The 16,242-nt window shown below is 39.1% G+C and overlaps 1 protein-coding gene across 2 annotated transcripts in view; it reads left to right on the top strand.

Annotated features, from left to right (window-relative positions):
* PIP4K2A (phosphatidylinositol-5-phosphate 4-kinase type 2 alpha) overlaps positions 1 to 16,242 on the top strand; it is a 113,752-nt gene that overhangs the window by 65,155 nt on the left and 32,355 nt on the right. For both annotated transcript variants that reach the window (XM_057432443.1, XM_057432441.1), the window contains exon 4: positions 12,279 to 12,431. In XM_057432443.1, the coding sequence (XP_057288426.1) occupies positions 12,279 to 12,431 (153 nt within the window). The remainder of the gene's footprint in view (positions 1 to 12,278; positions 12,432 to 16,242) is intronic.

Here is a 16,242-nt window from a genome sequence, read left to right as displayed (position 1 = left end):
CCACCTCTAGCATTAAACTACAGGCAACAAGGTCAACAATAAATATGTCAGGAACAACTATCTTAGGAGTTGGATCTTCTTCCAAAGACATGATCCTTTCATTAAATGTTTAATAAAATGTATTAAAAGTCTTGGAAGCGAGAACTGTCTTGAAAAGAAAATTCCTGTGCTGACCATTTAAGTATGGTAAGCCTGACATTGCATGAAAAGTCATTGAGTTTATCTGTCAGGTGAGGCTGTGATTTTCTTGTAGCAGAGTATACAGTTTGTGGATCCCAGATGGACATTGGCATCAGGATATTCGGAACTGCTGACATCTTGTTTGACATGGGCATAGGCATAGGCAATAGTGGTAGTAAGGTATTGAGTCAGCTGTACTAACAAAACCTATTGCATTTATAGTCTCTCCAGCATGTGAAGAATGAAGTTTGCAATCTGAATATTACATTCTAGGATTTGGTGCCATTTAGTGGCTGTGGGACTTAACCTTAATATGTATGGCAGTGGAAATTTTAACCTCTGTCTTTTCTTAGTTTTCCCCAGAGAAAACATTTAGTTTGCTTTCTTTAGCAGTTCCTTGCATAACCTACGTATCATTCACAGTTGGGTATTGAAACTAGAAAAAAGTAATTTAGTATGTGCTGGCAGCATCAAAAAAAAATGAGCTTCTGGGTGCTCCCTGAGCTCGTATGGAGATAGCCATTGATAGTGAGACATTCTGTCCAAGCTTTACATGGCTGAAGGGGCGAAGCTTCCAGAAGAAGAGCCTTAACTCTTTCTAAAGCAAGCGTATGCCTTAAGCTAACAGCTTCAAATCCAGACCTACAGTCTGTCCTGGGTTCAGCAGTAGCAGTCATGTTTCTCCTTCTTGGTAGCTGGTGCAGTGCTGTGTTTTGACTTTCGGCTTGGGAACAGAGCTGATGACAAGGATGTTTTGGTTTGGCCAAGGACTTTGTGAGCCTCATGCTCTGCCAGGGAGGAGGAGAAGCTGGGAGGAAGCAGAGACAGGACACCTGACCCAAACTGACCAGAGGTATTCCATATCACAGCACATCATGCCCAGGATGTAACTGGGAGTTAGCCGGAAGGGCTGGGACTGCGGGGTTGGAGGAGGTGTCGGTCAGAGGTTGGTCGGGCTGGGGGCGTGAGTTATCGGTTGGCTGGTGCTGAGGTGTTGTATTCTCTTCCCTTGTTGTTTCCTTTATCATTGTTATTATTAGTGGTAGCAGTAGTGATCTCTGTTATACCTTAGTTACTAAACTGTTCTTATCTCAGCCCGTGGGAGTTGCATTCTTTTCGATTCTCCTCCAGGAGTAGGGGGAGGGAAAGAAGGGGGGGAGTGAGTGAACGAGTTACCTGCCTGGGTTTAAACCACGACACAGTCTCAATAGGGTAACTTGATTTAGGAAAGAATCGCATTTTATTCATTAAACTTCCATTTGAACAAGTCAAGTAACCCATAGCCTTTCTCCTGGTAGAATAGCTCAGTGGAAAAAATAAAAAGTTGGTGTTTTACCTTTCTCTGTCAAAGTTTTTCATGTCTTTCACCACAGTAATCACTCCCTGGATACAATTTGCTTATAAATGTTTGTAGGTGTTCACAGTGTGTACATCCACTTCTTAACAAGATCATGGAAGGGATTTGATGTTTGACTAGTGCACCACAGGACCAGTGGTATCCTGTCTTGTCCTTTGGAGGTCCCATGTCATTCGACATAGGTCTTTTGAGAGCTCTGCTTTTGAGATGAGAAGAAATCATGCAGTATTATCCATACAGCTGCCAAAGGCAAGGGGACTCATACTATTGAATGTGGTTTTAATGTACGTTACTGGTCAGGTACGCTTTGCCAGATACTAGACTTCTTAATAATGTGTCAGTGTCAGGAATCAGTGTTCCCTGATCATGTTTTCTCATCATGTTTCCTTATCAGTATTTCCAGACATAAACCTGCTCAATGGCAATGGTAGAGTGCATGATCCCAGTATACAAAGTAAACCCAGAAGTCTTCTCTGTCCATCCTCATATGACAAAACCAAACATCTCTGGGTTTGGTGCTTCTGTTACATTAAAACAGTAGCACTTTGCCTTTCTTCTCTTTAGAAATCACTGACAAAACACTGTCCTGAGCACCATCCCAGAAGTAGGCTGCTTGTTTCAAATTACAGAAGTTGGAGCCTTTATGTCCAGTTGTATGACAGTGTGTCTCTCTGATATGCTTTTTTAGCCAGTAATCCAAGTCTAATATCCATATCAACGATTCCTGAGGTCTTGTAATAGGAAAAAAAGGTTGGGGGAAGCTGCAAGTTTGTCTTCATGAGAAGCTGTGCATGGGCCAGGCAGCACCACTGTAACTGCTGTCACAGAACAGCCAGACTGTGTGTACGTAATTGTCTTAACAGCGATGAACCACTGCCAGGCTTTTCCACTGACCTATGATTTCAGTCATCACAGAGCATCATCTGTACACTTGTTTTTGCCTATTCATTCATGCAAAGCTGCCCAGAGGCACTCTTAAATAGCCTGGGATGTGATCTGATTTGTCTTTGGGGTACGCTGAGCTTGTGAAGCTCGTTCTGGCATTCCACGACTTTCAGATGAGATCACAGTACCAGAAATCATTGTTTGCCTTTGTCCAGACATCGCAAAATGGGGAAGATTTAAATCAATGAGAAGCTGTTAAGCCAGTCAGTTTGAAAGATTACTGTTCTTTTAAAGCTCTCCATGCTTTATCACCAGAATTTTCCTATTGCCCTTTTTAGCTTTTTTAGGAAAAGCTGTGACTCAATGACAGTTTTTATTAGGCTTCCTTTCTAGATCAGTTGCATGAAGTATCTGTATTACATCCAACACATAGCTCACATGTTCAGAGTTTCTAAAATATAATCTTGTCTGCTAAAGTAGCAGTTAGAAAACAATGACATTTACATTAGATGTGTAAGAGATTAGAATGAGCTAATTAAATTGACCTTTAAATCTCTCCACCCTCTTGGAGGCTGTGGCTAATCCTTGGCCTCCCACTGTGGAGATAAGTATCCGTGCTGTGAGCATTTTAAGCAAAGTGGGCAGAGGAGGAAGAGCCTCACCAGCAGTTTGTCTTTGAAGAAGAGGGCAATACTTTGCCAGTTATAAATACAGCTTGCAATTATGGAGGGAGGGGGGGACACAAGCTTTTCCTGTTACTTTGGTGGCTCTGTCCTGTGTGTTTTCCTCACAAGAATGGTTTTGATTTAAAAAAAATAGCTCCAAACATCTTAACTTATGGCTCTTTGGAAAGTCTGTAAAACAGTTTACTTTTTTTATGTCTGGCGTTCGTATAACTAGCATTATCAATAATAGTATTATTGTTAGTTAATTACAGTTGGCTGCGATTTTTATTGACCATGTGCAAAGTAAAAAAGGACTTCCAGACTTTCAATAGACTTCCAACGGATAAAGCATTAGGTGGTTATTCTAGCTGGCTTCTAAGGACTCTTGAGGATGCCTTTTAGAAAGTAGTTGGCTTGATATTTTGAGACTTTGATTTTTAAAATGTCAGTTACTGTGGGGCTTTATAATTAAAAAATGTAAATAATAGATGATTAGATTACAACAATCAAAATTTAATTGTCAACGAGCAGTTGACATTTCATGTAGTAAAAACTTGCAGATGATGTAAAATCTGTCCAAATGGCAAAGTCAGAAGACAACAAAGATTTTGTACAAAAAAAATACTTTATCTGGCATGATGAGCTTGTATAAATTAGATGCCTTTTAATATCGTCAGATGAATAGTTACATGGATTAAAAGGAGTGCAGAACTGCAGAGGTGAAGGCTGTGTTCAGGAAGGTGGTAGCTCTGAGAAGGAACAAGAAGTCAAAGGGGACAAGAATTTAATACTAATGTGAGCTCCTGACTCAGAAGGAATAACTGCATCCTTGGATGGATAAATCGGAAGGTATAAAATAAGACCAGAAAGAGCTCTAAGTTTTTTTTTAACATGCGTTTATTTTATACCTGAAGCTAATACTCTATATGGTTTTGATGCTAGTCATCTTAAAAAAAAAGGTGTTGAAAATTTGGATGTGGAAAAAATACAGAAAAATTGTGTCAAAGGAATTTAAACACATAGAGAATGCCTTGTGGGAGTGAGAGAGTTTGATCTGCTGCACGTGAAAAAATTAGAATTGAGAAGAAAGTAGTATGTGAGTATCCTTGCAGAAAAACAATACTAGATACTTTAGGAAAGGATAAATAACCAGAAAAGGAAATAATTCCACTTCAAAATTACACTCACCTTTGCAGTAACAGAAACGATTAAATACTAGAAAAACTACAGTGGCAAATCTTGGTATTCTGAAGTTGGAAGAATGAAGACTGACTTTCTGAATTTTGTACCTTGGCCAAAAGCAAAGATTGGAGTTCAGTTTTGGAATGGCTGGGTGACATGAAATGAGTTCTGATGGGTAGCAGTTTTGTTAGATTCTAGCTTATGAAATTCCATTGAAGGCTCCAGAAAATCTCCTGTGAACTTTGAAGAATTGTGGATCAGGTCCTAAGAGCACCTGCAGGAAAAAACTTTCTTTACCTAATATGTTTAGTGTAGGAAATAAAACTCTGCACAGATTGCTGAGAGCTTGGAAAGAGATGCTGAGGCAAGAGTGGGTCTATAGTGAAACTAAATCTTTCAGATGATTTCCTAAAGAATCTGCTGTTCTTGGGTGGTATGATGACATGTAACTTAGGTGTGCTGATCAACTTTTTGTATCAAGAACTCCTTGGGAAATTAAATACTAGTAAGTGGTGTAGCTTTTACCCGTTTACATTTAAAGCTGTATTTTTATTACTTTATCAGAAATTTATTCTGTGGTACAGGACAAATTCTTTGTGATGTGTAGCCTCTCAGCACTGAAGACAAGATGAGTATTTCTGGTTGCCTGGCTACTCAGTGCAATATAGGTGATATTTTTTATAGTGATTTATGTAAGGGCAGTGAGACTTCCAGCTAGTGATTTTTCACGAGGGAAACTATTTGGGAGGGAGGGGGAGGTATGTGAAAGAGAAACTTACCTAGTGAAAGTATCTCTGAGCTTGGCATGTTAAGTGTGTCTTTGGTTGTATAAGTTATTGCAGAAGTAATTTAGCATAGTCTTTAAATGACCTCATAAAAGTATTCACACTTTAAAAGTACAAAACCTTTTCTTTCTCCTGAGACCAAAAAACCAGCAGGCACAAGATTAAAACTTCACAAATGAGAAGTGAATGGGGAATTGGCAGAACACGCACACTTGGAGCAGAAGACTTGCAGTGAGTTGCTAAGTGAAGCTGTTAAGTGGAACAGGGTATGTGTGGCTGACAGATGTTTTAATTGTGCCAGAGGAGTGAGGCACACTGTGGCAGAGTGGGAGAAGGCTGGGAAAATCTGAAGGGGACACGGCAGTATAGCACTTTGCTTTGAGTTTTGTGCTCACTAATGCTATACTGTAGGCAGGTGATTTTTATTAACTTCTTACGAGTAATGCTCCCATGCTGTACATGCTCCACTGGTTCCTGACCCAATATGGAAGTGCTATGTAGTAGCAGTAAGTGTTGGTAAAAGATTGTTAGATAATCAAACCTGTATCTTTTAGAGCTTGAGTCAGGGTTGGTTTTTTTGTTTTGCCTGTATCTGAAAGGTATCCTCCCTGTTCTGGCTTTGTGGCTCATAGATTTGTGTTACGTGAGGAGTGGCTCGTTTCCCATCTGTTCATATTCCACTTAGTCTTTCCCTAATTAAGAAGCAGAGCCAGAGGGAATTCAATCTGGTATTTGCCATGATCTGTATCTCTCCCGGTCTCTTTTCCCCCTCCTTCAACCCTGCTTATGTTTCCTTTTGGAAAAGGGAGATGCTTCAGTTTCATTCTTCATTTCCTTCCCAGTTCACTATAGACACCTCACCTAAGAGATGCTGTTGCTGAAGACAGCAATAGGTCTCTCTTAGCTGAAGTTAGTGCTGAGCAAGGAAACAGAAGAAAAGCCATGCACCACTTACTTTGGGCAAGTTCAGTCAGCTTTTCCTACAAGGCATTTGTGTGGAGATGTCTACAGTACAACTTATTTTACTCACTTTTTGTACAAAACATCACTCAAATTTATCTGTGTGTTCTGGCAGAAGTGATGTGGATCACAGGAGGGTACTGGCTCACAAAACTGCGTTTGACAGTAAGAGGCAAGTCTATACAGTGCAACTGCAGCAGTCTGAACTAGAGAGCAGTGCAATTCAGATAAATGCATATTTCAGTCTGTCTGAGCAGTAACTTATTGTCTGCATTAAGATAAAGATGATTGACTTAGACTTGAGTTAAATAACCCCAGAATAAGTTCAAATTTATCTGTATCATCCATTTACATGTCTAAAGTCTAATTTTAAAAGAGACAAACTTTCCACAGTCTTTGTGACTGTGACCGTTTTGTGTCTTAACTTACAAGAGGAATATTTTCCAATAAGGAATGACTTCTAATATATGTACTATTAATTTGTTAGTATTTGGCAGGGTTGAATAGGGTGCAGAGTGCTTTGTTTTCTAGTTAACAGTCTGGGTCAAATAGGTAAGTTAGCTTCAGCTACACCAAAAGGGAAGGACCTTAGTGGTTTTAAGTAGCCATATTGTTTCCTCTTTGAAGCCCCTAAATTGTTCTGGTTTGATTCTTTCAGTGAAGCTGTTCATGGATCTTGCTAATGATGACTTAGTGGTGCAGGCCAATTCTTGTCATCTCTTTAACTAAAGACTCATTGTTGTCATGAGAGGCAATAGTATATATATGTTTACTAAAGCCTGATTTCTCAATGTGAACAAATATAACTATAGTTGAGAGGTGAGGTATATTTCATGGTACCTGGAAGCTTTACTTTAGAAGGAACTTGGACTTTTCTCTGTTCATAGAAGTGAGAACTAACCATTACAAATAAGACTTTCCATAGGCAATACTCAGCCATACATTTATCAGCACAAGAAAGTGGTAATGCAGTACTAGTAATCTGCAAATATGATGTAATTAGATCTATTTTCCCAACTTTTTAAACCATGCTTATTTATTGAACTTATTACTATGAAAACACAGTAGATAGTAATATTAATGTCCTCCATGTTCCACTTTCTTTCAAAGTTCAAAGGAACTACTTTCTGTATCTGAAGAGAGCATATTGAGTTACCACAGGAATGGAGAGTTAATAAAATGGGGTCAAAGAGATTGTTTAATTAGAGGTTGTTTTTATCTTTAAGCGTGTTTAATGTTTAAGTATCTGATCTTTAATTCATCTAATAGAGTCAGTATTGTAGAGAAGGCATTTGGGTTTCCTGTGCATCTGTGGAACAGCGTTGCTTAGCATAAACTTGGTTGGTTTATTCTAACAAATAAATATGCATGTGGGAAAAGGATAGCAGTGAGCAGTCTTAATTTGGCTTGGTATAGATAGCTAACAATAAAATAGCCATCTACTAAAAAAGCATCACTATTTTTAACCCATAAAGCATTAACAGTACAGTGTGCTAAATAATCATCTGCAGATATCGTCTCTTGTTAGCAACCTTTTTGGTATGATGTCTTTGAAATTAAGTTGACATTATAGTGATCAGGTAGAACTAATTTCCATTAGTAAAAAGCTATTGCTGGAAAAAAACAAGAATCTGTAAAAAGTCTGTGATCACAAGGTTTCATCCAGTTGATTGAAAATATTGCTAAGTTTATTAATTCCTATTGAGACTGACTGGTTTCTATACTTTTTTTCTGTCTAGCCTGAATTGTAATGAAAGAAGCATGATAAAAGGAGTACTAGTTGATTCATTCTATTAGTATAACAGCTGTCGCTTCTTTTTAAGTCAGAATTTCTTATTGCTTATACTGTTTGTATTTTAAATGCATCAAGTGTCATAGAATCATATAATCATTTAGGTTGGAAAGGACCTTTATAATCATCAAGTCCAACCTTTAACCTAACACTGCCAAGTCCATGACTAAACCGTGTTCCTTAAAATATCTCCACGGACGGCGATTCCATCACTTTTCTGGGTGCACTGTTCCAATGCTTGGTAACCCTTTCAGTGAAGAAATTTTTTCCTAATATCCAGTCTTTCATGAAAGACCTCTCTTTCATAATCCCATGCTGACTGGACCCAATTGCCTGGTTGTCCTGTACATGCCAGGAGATGGCAGTCAGGATGTTCTGCTCCATAACCTTCCCCAGCACCAAGGTCAGGCTGACAGGCCTGTAGTTCCCTGGGTCCTCCTTCTGGCCCATCTTGTAGATGGGGTCACATTTGCTAACCTCCAGTCAACTGGGACCTCCTCAGTTACCCAGCACTGCTGAGAAACGATGGAAACTGGCTCTGTGAGCGCTTCTGCCAGCTCCCTTGATACCCTTGGGTGGGTGGATCCCATCCAACCCCAAAGACTTGTGTGTGTCTGAGAGGTGTGGCAGGTTGCTGACCATTTCCCCTTGGGTTATGGCAGCCTCATAGCCTCATTCTGCTCCTTGTTACTGTCTTCCTTCTCAGGGATCTGGGTACCTGGAGGACAACTGGTCTTACTGTTAAAGACTGAGGCAAAGAAGGCATTAAGTGCCTTATCCTTTCTCATCCTTTTTCACTATGTTTCTCCCCACACCATACTCTATCATGGAGTGGGAGAAATCTGAAACATAAATATGCCTGTATACTAGATATTCCTTATTAATAATAGGATGATGAGAGAAAAGCAGAAAGAACTTAATTTCAAGACCTGACACTTAGAAAAGCTGTCCTGTGCCAAGTAGTGCTTATGAAGACAAAAGGTGACAGGTTTAATTTAAAAGAGCAAGTGGTTATAGGAATAGCAGATGGAATATTTGAAGTTAGAAGTCGGGAGGGGGGGAAGTTTGTCCCATTCTGGGCATAGAAGTAGTAACTGAGCTTCAGCAACTGAAAAGTCGAAAAATGCAGCATGTCCCATTGTCTTGTATCTCAGTCAAGACATTGCTAGCAAGATATTTCATTCAGTACCAGGTCTGAATTTCATTCAAATCTGACAAGTCTTTTGGTGGAGAATGTTAAAATATCTTAAGAATATCTGAAATTTTGCAGAATAATGTTAGTTCAGGTTCTCCTTCCCATCTTTCCTCTTTCCCTCCTCCTTCAGAGGTCCAGTAGCAGATTAGCAAGTATACTTTTTTGCAGCTTTTTATAGCTAAGCAACTTAAGTCTTCCCCCAGGTTAATTGCTTTTGAGGTTTATACTACATTGCTTACAGTTTGAAGACGAGGGTTCTCTGGGTAAAATATATTCAGAAAACTCTGGTTACTGCTTTGTTGCAATAGTTAACCTCAGAATAATGCAGCTTTTTCTGCTGGGAACAATAACAAATAACTACCCAGCAGCTTTTATTATTGCTAGGTGAATTACAGCCTAATAACTTAGCAGTAGTTTAATTCGCTACATACACTAATGATTACCCATGCTTAGGTTTTTTTCCAAATAAAAAGTAATTATTATGTTACATCATATTTTCCAGTTTGTGGTGAAGGTAACTGAATTTGCACTTTTTTTTTTTTAATTTCTAAGTTTTTCATCTTAAGCATATTAAATATTTGCCCTAAAAACAAAGCCAGGTCGTGACTCTAGAACAGAAAGGGTTGCTGCACTATTAATGGTTCTGTTTGAAGATTAATGGAGTGCTGATATCAAGTGCAGCATTAAAAAAAAAATTACCTATTTATGATACTTGTTCTCTTCAATAGACTTTATCAGTACATAAAAACACGAGTGGTGGAATGGTGGGAAACTGATTTGAATAGGAAACAGCTGAAAACAGGTAAAGAAAACTGCAGTAGTATTTAAATTTCCTTCTTGTAGTATCTTCAATACCATGTGAAGCAATGGTGTTATCAGGACTCGCCTATGTGGAGACCTCATAGCAGCCTTCCAGTGTCTGAAGGGGGGCTGTAGGGATGCTGGGGATGGACTCTTCATTAGGGACTGTAGTGGTAGGACAAGGGGTAACGGGTTAAAACTTAAACAGGGGAAGTGTAGATTAGATATAAGGAAGAAATTCTTTACTGTTAGGGTGGTGAGGCACTGGAATGGGTTACCCCAGGAAGTTGTGAATGCTCCATCCATGGCAGTGTTCAAGGACACGCTGGATGAAGCCTTGGGTGGCATGGTTTAGTGTGAGGTGTCCCTGCCCATGAGCAGGGGGGTTGGAACTAGATGATCTTAAGGTCCTTTCCAACCCTAACTATTCTATGATTCTATGTTAAAACTGGCTGTCCAAAAGCCTGTGTGGATAAGGAACTGAGTCTGCAGTTGTTGTCCCTAAAGCTCTGTTATGATCAGTCTAGAAAAACTCTTTATTTATAAATATTAGGGAAGTACCCACATCCCTTCTTTCTTCTGTGAATAGAGAGGATAATGGAGAAAGACATCACTTTAGGTAATAGTAATGATAGTAGTTTGTTGCACAAGCCTAGAAATATGCTGGAGAAGAGCGCAAAGTTTTATTTCTCCTGCATGTCATAATAAAGGTTTTCATTCTAGTATGAGCCTGTAGAGCTTTTAGGTAGTTTACTGTTATGCCTGTTAATTCTGAATATTTCAGTTGAACAGAGTAACCTTGTGGGAAAATATTTTTATTTGATATTAAACTGACTTCAGAAAGCATTCCACATTTGGGATAAATTTATCCTGTTGAAGTCAGTGGGTCTCAAAGTATGGTGACATAGTCATATGAATTCAAGTGCGCCTTCTTAAATTGGGGCTATGCTTGCCCTCATCTCTTGGCTGAAGTTACTACTCTGTCAAAGTTACTAATCTGGGATTGAGCCTGTGTGTGCAGCTCCTGCTGAAGTGCATAGAGCTTGGTAACTATGGAAGAGGTTCATCAGCGGCAAAAACTTCCAAATAAGACATAGCTGACATAAAAAGAAAATTTTGTAGGTCTGGTACCTGGTTGTGGTAGACTGAGCTTATTTGTAATTACTTTCTGAAAGCATCATCGTTCTTCCAGTGTAAATCTGGCTTGTGTCTTAATTCCATGGTGCCTTATCAAACCACGCAAACATGTCCTCCTCTGTAGCTGCTAGAGCTGAACCTCTGCTATTGGGGAATCTGCAGCCTTTCAATTTGCATACAGAATTTTATTAAAACTTTCTGTGAAAATGGCTTTTCTTCTGGCAGGGAGGACATTGCACTGGGAAGGGGGGGAGTATATTTCAATTTAGCAAGATTTACTGTTTGTGCAGTACAGTACAATAAGGAACAATAGCAGCAGCTTGGGGAAGGGTTATTTTATAAACAGGGAAGTGTTCCAGCAGTCTGTAATAAACTTGTTTAACCTTTTCAGAATATGGTCCATTTTTGGGGAAGTACACATGGGGTGTAAGAACATCATCTTGTTTTCTCATGGCTGTGCTGCTGCTGTTACTAAAAAAAAAAGTAGTGGTGTAATTCATGTATGTAGCAACTGGCATAAACTCATAATGGTAAAGAAAGATGCTTCCAGCCAAAAGCAGGTTGTTATACCTTGTCTAATGTATTTTTACTGTTTGTAAATATAAAGAAATCTAATCTATTTTTTATTTTCTAAAAAAGCAGAAGGCTTCTTTTGCTACTGTCTCAAGCACAAGTAGTCTCAGGCTTCAGTCTAAAAATGGTCACTAACCTCTAGCAGGTTTTTCTTCTAACTACTACATGGTCATTAACTAACCTTTTACCCCTTGGGTTTGTAGGTAGGTAGGCATATTTTACAAAAGGAGGTGTACCGTACAATAACATTACTTGCTTAACACTAGATATGAAATCATTGTTATAGCTGTGGTAGTAGAGCTCATCAACCTCATTGGGGTCTTTTTAATGTTACCAAACCACACTGCCTCAAGAACAGTCTTGCTCAGTTTTAAAGTGATACTGCTCCTACAGATTAATCCTCTATTTATAGTTATTGTGATATAATACTGTGTTCCTTTTGGATTTTTAATCACTGTAGATTTTCTTCCCAAAAGCTAATAAAGTACACATAACAAAGTGCCATAAATTCTCATTCAGCATTTAGAATGACTTCTGAACCACTGATGGGCAATACCTTCCCCCAGTCGTTCTTTTGTTCTCAGAATATTTTTTGAAGTGATTTGTCGAGATAATGTGGTCTGTGATTACATGCTCTGCAGAATTCAGCTCAATGCAGATGTATTGAAAAAGATTAAAAAATAAACGTGACTTATATTTGTTCTAATTAAAATTTGGATAGTTTTGTCTGACGATGCTTTTTTTTTTCTTTTAAATCAATTGACAGAATTCATTGACAAGAAGCGCACCCCTTGCCAATGATTCACAAGCACGCAGTGGTGCCCGCTTTCATACGTCCTACGACAAAAGATATATCATCAAAACTATAACAAGTGAAGATGTAGCAGAAATGCACAACATCCTGAAGAAATACCATCAGGTAATATGCCAAATACTATCAGGGTGTGGGATCTCTTCTTAGATATTATAATGTCAGGGTTTTTTAGAGTGTTGAAAGTTTTAAATGAGTAATTAGGGGAAAAGTCACTTCAGATGTTTCTGCTTTTACACGAGCAATTTACTGTATGTCTGCAGTTCACAAGGCTGCACTTTTCTAAATAGCTAAAGCTAGCTTTAAGTAAAATGATATATTTATATGATAGACAGCACTAACTTGGAGGCCGCAGAAGCTTTTTCACCTTACTAGGAAGATCTTTCTGCTAGTGTACTCTCAGGGATGAAGATACTTGTTTCTGGACTACCTTGGAGACAGATACCTGATTACATGTGTATCAGCAGTGCAGGTGACCTCTTTCTTCCTGGTCTGATCACCAAATGTTCTGTGTTTCACTAACAACAGATTTCAAACAATTAATGTTATATTATATGAGAAATGAAAAATTAGATTTAATTAATGTAGAATTCCTACAAATAGAAAACCAGGTTTTGCCAGTGTGAATTTCCATGAACAGCAATAAAGTCAAAACTGAACAGTTATGATCCCTCAAATCCAGCAGTCATACTGTGCCAATGAATAATTTGTCTGATGGCATGGAGAGAGAGCAGAACTTGGGAAGTAGGAGAAGCCCTGATAAAATCAGTGATGATTTCCTTAGCCCTAGATCTGTTTGAATAAGCTCTATAACTGCAGAAATTGGAAAAGCCTCTCAAAATCATCTAAAACCTGATACCAAATAGGAAGGGGGTTTTACCCTTTCCATTTTCTTGTTCACTTTTCTGAGTTGAGATTTCAGGTAAAAACTTTGGGGTATTTAGGGTTGGAGCTATTTTACAGCTAGTTTAGGTGGGTTTTGGTTTTTTGTTTGGGTTTTGTTTGAGGTTTTGTGTTGGTTTTTTTCTTGCAATGTTTTTGTTTGTTGAGGTTTTTTAAATACTGTTACTTCTGTAGAACCAGTTTTAAAGTCATCATTTGAGGTGGAGGGGAAACAAAAGCATGCTTTCAGGGTGCTTGGGGTGTTCCAGCCATCTTTGTGGTGCTGCTTGACTGTCTCCCTCTCTTCCCTTTCTGTGTTGAAGGAAGATCTCTGAATGCCCTCCAAGTCCAGAGTAGCTTGGAAGGCCTTCAGTGATATGAACTCTTTTCTCTCTCTGCATGTTGTTGTTCTGTTTAAATAACATACAGGATCACCATGTGTTTGTTTTAATGTAGATAAATATCATCACTATGAGGTGTTCATAAACCAGTCTTTTAAATACAGTTTTACCAAAGAGAAATTTTTAAACTATTATCTAATTGTAATGGGGGTTATTTCTTATTAGAGTTTTCAGACTTACAATTTTGGGTTCAGTCTGTAGGGCATTAAAGTTCTAGTCCTTTTTGTATTTGACATTAGAAGCTATTATTAATGATCCAGATTTTGAGACTTAATCCAGCTGAAAAGTCATATTGCCTTTCACAACAGTCATCTCCTTTCAAGAGTGCTAATGAAGACAGTGCTAATGTGAATGAACTACATAATTTGTACTCTTTTTTTCATTAATGCTTTCAAACATCAGTGACCCTAATAAGCTAGGTTACAAGGGATAACGATCTGAAAGTTACCTGTACCAGGCATCTAGTTTCATTTTGTACTGGGAGAACATCTGAGTGGAAGAATAGCTCTCATTGAGATACCTCAGAAAGATTCATAAAGATATGACTTGTGTTTCTTTGTCTCTGAACTTGAGAGCACATTACAAAGAGTTGTAAATGCAGAAGAACTCAAGTACTGAGACAGTTTAATAATTGGACTTTTTAATGAAATAAATTAATTGCAGTATCTTCAGCAATTTACTGAACAAGTAAATTACTTTGAAATAATTAAAAAAAATCTAAATTAAATCCCGCTTATTCTGGAGACAGCTGATATCGTGTCCTGTGTGTTGCTGCTGGAATTTGAATGTTTGGAATCATTAGGTTCAGCAGTTTGTCCTCTCATTTCTCTAGATATTTTTCAGACAAGTGAAGCTTATCTTAGCCTTCCTGATAAAGTCTAGAAAACCTATTGTCCTGGTGGAAAGGTTTTAATAATTCCCTTGACAGATTCATTCCACGCAGATTGGCCTTAGACTGCCTTTCTGCTAGCAAACAGTGCAATGCCAGGTAACATCTTTTGGCACTTGAGCTCATTAATGGTCCCTGTTGTGGTTTTCCTTTGGACCAGCTAGCTGTCTCCCACATAATTCTTGGCAAGGGTTAAGGTATTAACTCAGGTCAGTTATTCTTATGTAGGAGTTTGAGTATCATCATGTTTTAGAGGAGAATTTAAGAATTTAGATGTAAGTTATTCCATTCCAACTAGAACTGATGCCAGAGGACAGTCCAAGACTCTTCTAATTTGCTGGTATTGATGTGACTTTATGGTTCTATTGGATGGCATAGTTGCAGTAGTACAAGACTTTTCAGCTACTGCACTGGTACTTCTGTGGAAATCTTTGTCACTAGAACAACTTCTCTTGAGTTCAGTTTATTTTAGCAGAGTTTCTTCTGCCCGTAGAGGAAATGTTAAGTTCCCTGTACTTATTTACATACTTAACTTACTGCCCAGTATCTTTCTTAATTGTAATTGTTGCTACAGTTAAAGAGGTTACTTGTAATTACACACAAATGAACCAAGTACAAGATTTCTAGGGAAAAGTCTGCTTGTTTGCTTTTCTCCACTTTCAGTTCACTGACTACCAGCCGCACTCACCACGTAAGTGAAAATTTCTGGCCCAGCTAAATATGCTTCACAGCCCAGGTGTGATTGTGCTTGGGACTACTTTGGGACTTCTAGTGGCATGTCCTTACATCATGTCCTTGCGAGACTGCCCTTACAGCAGAGCTGTATTTGAAAGGTTCAGTCATCCAAGGAAGGGAGTGTGTAGACATGTTCAACCCATTTATGTAGTGCAGGGATCATCCTAGGAGGAACAACCTTTCTCACGTGCATGAAGACTAGAGAGGTGATTCGTGTGAATTTTAGAAAACTGTTTCTCCCTTGTTAGAGATCAAGTACCCCTGGGCAACCTGAAGTTAGATCATCTATCAATTATAGAATCATTGAATAATTAGGGTTGGAAAGGACCTGAAGATCATCTAGTTCCAACCCCCCTGCTGTGGGCAGGGACACCTTATGCTAAATCATATCACCCAAGGCCTCGTCCAACCTGGTCTTGAACACTGTCAGGGACGGAGCATTCACAACCTCCCTGGGCAACCTATTCCAGTGCCTCACCACCCTAACAGGAAAGAATTTCCCCTTTATATCCAATCTAAACTTCCCCTGTTTAAGTTTTAACCCATTACCCCTTGTCCTATCACTACAGTCCTTAATGAAGAGTCCCTCTCCAGCATCCCTATAGGCCCCCTTCAGATACTGGAAGACTGCTATGAGGTCTCCACTCAGCCTTCTCTTCCCCAGGCTGAACAGCCCCAACTTCCTCAGCCTATCTTCATAAGGGAGGTGCTCCAGTCCCCTGATCATCCTCATGGCCCTCCTCTGTACTTGTTCCAAGAGGTCCATATCCTTTTTATGTTGAGGACACCAGAACTGCACACAGTACTCCAGGTGAGTTCTCACGAGAGCAGAGGGGCAGGATCACCTCCTTCGACCTGCTGGTCACGCTCCTTTTGATGCAGCCCAGGATACGGTTGGCTTTCTGGGCTGCAAATGCACACTGAAGCGAGCTCATGTTCATTTTCTCATCAACTAACACCCCCAAGTCCTTCTCTGCAGGGCTGCTCTGAATCTCTTCTCTGCCCAACCTGT

The sequence above is a fragment of the Pezoporus wallicus genome, unplaced genomic scaffold (genome assembly GCF_028554395.1).
Source record: "Pezoporus wallicus isolate ANWC-B61680 ecotype Strahan unplaced genomic scaffold, APGP_CSIRO_Pwel_v1 scaffold_2584, whole genome shotgun sequence".
In the NCBI taxonomy this organism is placed as follows: Eukaryota; Metazoa; Chordata; class Aves; order Psittaciformes; family Psittacidae; genus Pezoporus; species Pezoporus wallicus.
This window is presented reverse-complemented; position numbering and strand designations above follow the sequence as displayed.